At 40.2% G+C, this 7482-nt stretch overlaps 1 protein-coding gene across 1 annotated transcript in view; it reads left to right on the forward strand.

Annotated features, from left to right (window-relative positions):
* The window catches only part of XRCC6BP1 (XRCC6 binding protein 1), a 6365-nt gene extending 1955 nt beyond the window's left edge, over positions 1-4410 (forward strand). Inside the window, exons 5-6 of the mRNA XM_009572431.1 lie at positions 2894-2977; positions 3949-4410. Of these exons, the coding sequence (XP_009570726.1) occupies positions 2894-2977; positions 3949-4152 (288 nt within the window). The 3' untranslated portion in view covers positions 4153-4410. The remainder of the gene's footprint in view (positions 1-2893; positions 2978-3948) is intronic.
* Positions 4411-7482: the final 3072 nt, after the last annotated feature.

Below are 7482 nucleotides of genomic sequence, written 5' to 3' on the forward strand. Positions count from 1 at the left end.
GTGAGGACAACAACAATAACAGAATATACAAAGCAGGCGATGCACAATGCAACTGCTCACCGACTGCCGACCGCGTGTCACGAACGGGGGGCGACCCCGCCCACACACCTGGTTTTTATACTGAGCATGAGGTCACATGGTATAGAATACCCCATTGGCCAAATGAAAACACATTCACACATTAATCAAATGCTTATAGGGTTCATTTTCTCCATGCATACCAAATCTTGGTATGTTGGGTAGTTATCACAGTAGTATGGTAATCTTATTTTTGTTTAATTTTTTTTGGTTGACAACAAACTTGTCTTTTCCTATAACATACATTTTTTGATTAACTGTGATGTTGCTAATAGTACACTTTAGTTATGACTCCATGTCCATTTCAGAGGACGTAGGAATTTGCTGCTTGAAAGGCCTTAAAGACTGATGCATTAGGAGGTGAAATTAAACTGGGCACAGGCTAGTAAAGATTCCTCTTGTGTATACGACTCGTGTGTATTCTCATGCTTTTAGTTGATTTCTGATATAATCCATATCATTTGACCACAGAAAAACTTACCGTTATGATTAATATTATGAAAGTACATTCTTGTGACTGTGTGAATTAGGTGGCTTTTTAACTGTTTTTTAAAAATATATAAAATTATATAAAAACGTTATAGTGGGTTTGTTTTGGGTTTTTTTTTTTGGTTGTGAGGTTTTTTTGTTTGTTTTTAATGAGAACATATTTGATTCCAAACTCAAGATGTGCACAGGTTTCACCTATAAACAGTATGTGAGAGAACCAAAATGACAAGTTTGGTACAGAAAAAATTAGATTTCATAAAAATTAATTTTAATTCATTAACTGAATTCATATTTGCTGTGGAAGAGAGTCACAGTCACGTATTATCTTTTTTTGTAGATAAAACTTAATGAAGAAACCTTATGTGGTATCAGTAAAGCCATTCTGTATAACTGTGGGGTGTTGACCTTCGCTGGCTGCCAGGCACCCACCCACCAAGCCATTCTCTGACTCCCCCTCCTCAGTAGGATGGGGGAGAAAAATAAGATAAAAAAGCTTGTGGATCAAGATAAGGACATGGAGGTCATTCACCAGTTACCGTCATGGGCAAAATACACTTGACTTGGGGAAGATTTATTGCCTATTAATGACAGAGTAGGATAGTGAGAAATAAAACTAAAAATACCTTCCCCCCCACCTCCCCTTCTTCCCAGGCTCAACTTCGCTCCTTCATTTCCCAGTCTTCTATGTCCTTCCCCCCAAAGCGGCACAGGGGGATGGGGAACAGGGGCTGCGGTCAGTTCATAACACTTTGTCTCTGCTGCTCCTTCCTCCTCACGCTGTTCCCCTGCTCCAGTGTGAGGTCCCTCCCATGCGATACAGTCCTTCATGAACTGCTCCAACGTGGGTCTTTCCCGTGGGCTGCTGTTCTTCAAGACCTGCTCCAGCTTGGGTCCTTTCCACAGCGTACAGATTTTGAGGAATGGACTGCTCCAGCCTCAGTTCCCCACAGGCCACAGTTCCTGCCAGAAAACCTGCTCCTGCGTGGGCTCCCCCTGGGCTGCAGCTTCTTTCAGAGCATGTCCATCTGCTCTGGCGTGGGGTCTTCCTCAGACTGCAGTGTGGATATCTGCTCCACTGTGTTCCTTCCCAGACTGCAGGGAGACAACCTGTGTCACGATGGTTTTCTCCACAGGTGGCAGGGGAATCTCTGCTCTGGTGCCTGCAGCACCTCCTCCTCCTCCTTCTTCACTGATCTTGGTGTCTGTGGGGCTGTTTCTCTACTCTTGTTTTTCTCACTCCTCTCTCTCACAGCTGCCATGTAGTGTTTTTTATGCTTTCTTAAGTATGTCAATACAGAGGTACCACTGGCACCACTGATGGGCTCAGTTTTGACCAGTGTTGGGTCTGTTTTAGAGCCAGCTGAAACTGACTCTGTCCAACACGGGCACAGTCCCTTGTTCCATCTCACAGAAGCCACCCCGGCAGGCCCCCCACTGCCAACATCTTGCCATGTAAACCCAATACAATAATTCAGAATTACTATCTATCATCTACTTTTTTTTGTCTAAGCATTTACACAGTGCAGAATAAAGCATGTAAACCTCAAACATAAAACTAGAGAACATATATAAAACAAGATTGTGCTTGTTCTTGCTCTTGTTGAGATTATTTGTTTGCTTCAGGTCTTTTGATACTTATTTTATTATATGGTGTTTACAATTTTTATTGCCAGCTTTTTAATTCTTACATTTCTTATTTTCCATGCATTTATTCTCACTCTGGTACTTGATTGTAGGAAATCTAGTTTTAGTTATATTTCATAACAGAGGGGGTAAGTTGTGGAATAGTTGGCAGACAAAAGAAATTACAGTGCACAGGACAAGATTGTTAACAAACTAAAACATACATACTCATTTAAATGTGGCTTTTCCTAAAGTAGGTGGGTTACTGCCTTTCTGGGTATTGCAGCTGTAGCCTTTGAAGGGTATCTGCCTTTCTTCCTGAGTTTTGTATCAGGTTCCGATATAGACTGGGGAGAAATTACTTTCCATATTCTTTTAGCTGTTCATATATATATATACACACACATACACACACACACATACATATACATATGATCTCTTCTGCTCATTCATGTAAGCTTTGGGAGTATGTGAGACTTGGTCCCTGAAGAAACTTGCAGGTTCTGTAGTAATACTTTGCAGTTCATTGAGGCTGAGAGGGTGCATATAAAGGATAATATGTACTTAATAAGTAGAAGTGGCCCTGGGAATATTCTCTACCAGCAGTCACCAGAAAGACACTGAAGAAAAGAATTTGTTACAGCTTTTTTGACTTTGTATTTCCATGTGTTTCTCTGATCATGTGGCTTTTTTTTCTCAATAGATTCGAGCTGCTAATCTCAGTGGAGACTGTACACTGATGAATGAAATAGCCAGGTTTAAATTTGGATTAAAAGGACACCATCAGGTAAAGACTGTAGATGTTAAAGTCTACTGATTTGTTATGAGCCATCTTTACCTACTTGATCTCAGCCTTCTACAGTTTCATAGCTGAAAACATCAGAGAAAGAAGTGGATGCCATGGACTTGCTGCTTTCTCTTAATTAACCTTTAATAACCTTTAATAACTCATGATAATTTTTTTTCCCACCTAGTTATTTTTGTTGGAGTGAAATTCCTAAATACTTAGTCATATTGTAGAGCATTACCACTAACAATGGATGGTTAATAAGAACCAAAAAAAAACAGGGTTTGCAGGAAATGTAGTGGGAATACCTTACCCACTATAAGTGAGTAAAATTCTAAAAAGTTTTTGAAAACTGGAAGAAGGAGAATGACAAGGGTTCTAAATAACAACATGTGGTAAGTCTTATAGGAATTAATTTTTTTAATAGTGGTGAAGACTACGGGTTGAGTCCCAAGTAGTTGCTCATGTTAGAGTGGCAGTTAGCTTGTAGCTGGGGATGTTTACATCTTTTTTTAATCTTTTAGTAGACAAACTGTGTAAGCAAAAGTTGCCATAAAGAGAGGTATCAAAATGAAGGCCAGTAGAGGAGTCATTCCTTTATGTTTTATAGCATTTCAATTGGAAAAGTACTGACTGATATTTATGTCTGTTTCTTTCTGACATATTTTCTCCTGTGTCCAAGTCAAATTGTACAAATACTTGATACCTACAACAAATGCCAAATTGTATTTTAATTCCTGTTTTAAGGAATGTCTTCTACTTATCTGACGATTTATTTGCACGTGGAAAAGTAAAACGCATAGTTAACACAGGATGGAACAAAAATGTACTTTAATGCTTATTAAGTATTGTTTGACTCTTCTGTGATACAAAATTATTGTGTATTAGTAGGAGTTAATACTTGACAAAATCTGAAAAAAATTATTTATACTAATAATGACAGATTTTTCTTTATCTAATTCCCACTTTAGACTTGTGTACGAGACAGAGCAATTCGTTCCATTCTGGCTGTTAGAAAAGTTAGCAAAGAAACAGCAGAAAAAGCTGTGGATGAAGTGTTTGATGCCTGCTTCAATGATCTGGAACCTTTTGGAAGAATCCCGCACAGTAAAACAGATGCAAAACGCGCTTACAGAGACTTTCAGAACAGAGATCGCTATAATGCTAATTTGTAAAGGAAAAAAACGTGAAAAATTATGTTAATATCTGATTGTTCTGTAACATCTGGAGTTACAGTCTATACACACAGTGCTGGTGGAAAGGGCAATTCTATCAAATGTATCAATTAATTTTGTAAACTTTTTCCAGGAGCCAACTTCCGTGGAAGTAAACAAAGTAAATGAACAAGATAAAAACAGTGTTTCCTCACCTGTTATTCCAGCAAGATAATTTAGTACACCAAATGACTTGTCAAATAATGATCTACACATTTAATTCTGCTCAGTCTGACTAGGACTTGGTTTCTAAAAGTTTTGTTGTTACTGAGTAAATCTTTTCATAAAATCTGTACATTTCCACCATCTTTGATACACAGTCATAAACTTGATCTTCATCACTCCATTTTAAAAGATGGGCACCTGAACTACAGCTCTTGGGTCTAGTTTTAATAACTATGGCTAAACCCAAAATTTAATAAACTGCCAAATTTGTTTTTGAGCACCTCCTGAAGTTCTGGAATTCCAGCTCAGCTAATGTTAACTTTACAGGTACATTAAACCCTTTGGCTTTTTAGGAATTTGACTGACAATTCTGCTTAGCAGATCAAACCTACAGGCTGGAGAAGTATTAGTGAGAGTCCGTCCACCAGGTTGAGCTTTTGCTCAGAATGTTGGTGTAGCTTATGGACTTCTTCCTATACTTGTTAGGTGGGTAAGTCCATCTGAGGAAAGCAAGAAGCTGCTACCTTCATCCTAAGTCTGAGAGAAGCTGTCTCATTCCTCTATTATTTCCAAATATAAGGTATTCTAATCATTGTGGATGCAAGAGAACCACGTTTTCTTCTCTTTCTTGAAATTAAAGACGCGATTCCACCACAGGTATGGTTCCCTGACGTAATGGAGATGTGGGTCCCCAGTTAAAGGTTTGTAGGCATAGCTGCTGTAACAGTTACTGGATCCAGACTCAAGTGGGAAATTTAGTTCCACAAAAGTTGAAATGGTGCGCTGATTGTTACTGTTTCATACGAAGTGCAAAACATTTTAGACAGGCTTTCAACTTCGTAGTATGTCAAGGTCTGAGTAGTTGTGTCAGTTTTTCTGTGTAAAGTTGTTCACAACTGCAGAAGCATAGAATTGCTGAGGTTGGAAGGAACCTCTGGAGACACTACTGTTTCAACCACACTGCGCAGAGCAGGGTCAACTAAGGCATGTTGCTGAGGAGCATGTCTAGTTGGGTTTTGAATATCTCAAAGGGCAGAGACTCTACAGCCTCTCAGGATAACCTGTTCCAGCGTCTGATAGCCCTTGCAGGTTGGTTTGGGTTTTTTTCCTCCTTGTGTGTAAATGGAGTTTCCTGTATTTCACTTTGTGCCAATTTCCTCTTGTCCTTTCCTTGGGCGCTACTGAGAAGCCTTTGGCTCAGTCTTCTCTGCTTCTACCCTTACCCCGTCAGGTATTTATGCACATTGATAAGATCTCCCTGAACTTTCTCTTCTCCAGGCTGAAGAGTCCCAGCTCTCGGTCTCTCTTTGTAGGTCAGATGTTCTGATCCATTTATCATTTTCATGGCAGTTTGCTGGACTCGCTCCACTATGTCCATGCCTCTCTTGTACTGGGAAGCCCAGAACTGGACCCAGCACTCCAGATGTCTCACTAGTTTGCTGAGTGGAAAATCACCTCCCTCAACCTGCTGGCAACACTCTTCCTAATGCAGCTCAGGAGGCTGTTGGCCTTGTTTGCTGCAAGGCTGTGTTGCTTGCATACAAATTGGTGTCCACCAGCACTGCCAGGGCCTTTTCTGCCAAGCTTCTTTCCAGCTAGCTGATCAGTCCATGTTGTGTGCTGGTACCTGTGGTTATTTGTCCCCAGGTGCAGGAGTTGGCATATCCCTTTGAACTTCATGGGATTCTTCTCTGCCATGTCGATGTCTTTCTGAATGGCAGCGTAAACCTCTGGTGTATCGACCGTTCCCCTGTGTTGTATTGTCTACAAACGAGCAGAAGTTGCACTACTCCTATCTTCCAGGTTGTTAATGAAGAGGTTAAACAGCATTGGCCCTGATACTAATACCTGGGGCACATCACTAATGTCTGGCCTTATTGTGTGTAAGTCCCAGACACAGTTAAAGAATCAACATGAACTTGGGAACATCTCAGCTAGATAGTTTGCATACATGGCACTCTGGAAATTTAGAAAGTTTGAAAATATCAGTGTGAATTGTTCTGTTCACTTAAGTGTCAGAAAGCCATTCCGGGCATGTTTAATTTATTGCTGTAGGTGTAATGATATGTCAAGTACCTGGAATTTGGGTCCCAAGCACAAGAATCTGCCAATCATGTTTTGTTCACATTGAATTCAGTCAGGCAAAAAACCGCTCTGCTCTGCTACTTGTTGAGCTAAAATTATCCGGAAATAGCAGTAGAATGACACCTGCTACCTGGATGGGCTTAGACAGCATGTAAGGTCACCATGCAGACTTGTAGTTTGAACCTAGAGCTCAGGCTTAATCACTTGGAAGAATAGCTGCACATGTACAGGCATTTTGTTTGTTCTCTGTTTATTGTAAAATGCAAAATCAATCCTGGGAGATCTGGACATCCAGGTTCTCACTCACCCACTCCCAAGGGAACGTTCCTATCACAGGGCCACAATTTTGTGGTTCTGCTCTTGCTTTCCTTGGCGCTGTGCATTTTGCTTTCTTCACTTCTCTTTCTCAACAAGGTTTGGAAAGCAAGCAAGAAAAACTAGATGAGAGTGGAAGTGATGACTCTGTAAATATATTGGAAGGGGGAATTTCAGTCACAGTACAAGATTGGTTATGGTTAATTTAAATAGGAAATCAGAAGATGGCATATAAGCATCTGAAGAGTAAAGGTATTCTAAATAAGATAGAGAACAAGGAATATGCATTTTTTATACTGAGGATGAAAAGTTTAGGGAAAAGGTTGATCCCAGAATAAGAAATGTTAAGTCCTTTAGTATTCCGAAAAGGATGAACTGAAACGAGATTGTTGTGTGTTCACATTTATTTGCATTTTATTTCTGTTGTAGTAATCCTGTATTTCAGAATTTCTCCTGGTCATTGGCCAAGTTTGCAAATGGAAGGGCTATTCTGCCTCTTTCATCCTTTCCGCCCCCGAAGACGTAGAACTTTGGTTTCCAGTTCTTCACTGCCCTCCCCTGCAGCACTGGGGAGGCCGCAGCGATAGGCTGGGTGAGGTTGAGTTAGGACGAGCTGATGGGTTTGAGATCTTAAACCTTTTTAGTGCCACCTTGGTGTATTTTACTCACATGCTCAAAGTTAAACTAATCACTTTGGAAAGGAAATTTTCCTTGATTCAACTTCAT

The sequence above is a fragment of the Fulmarus glacialis genome, unplaced genomic scaffold, assembly GCF_000690835.1.
Source record: "Fulmarus glacialis isolate BGI_N327 unplaced genomic scaffold, ASM69083v1 scaffold8522, whole genome shotgun sequence".
Classification (NCBI taxonomy): domain Eukaryota; kingdom Metazoa; phylum Chordata; class Aves; order Procellariiformes; family Procellariidae; genus Fulmarus; species Fulmarus glacialis.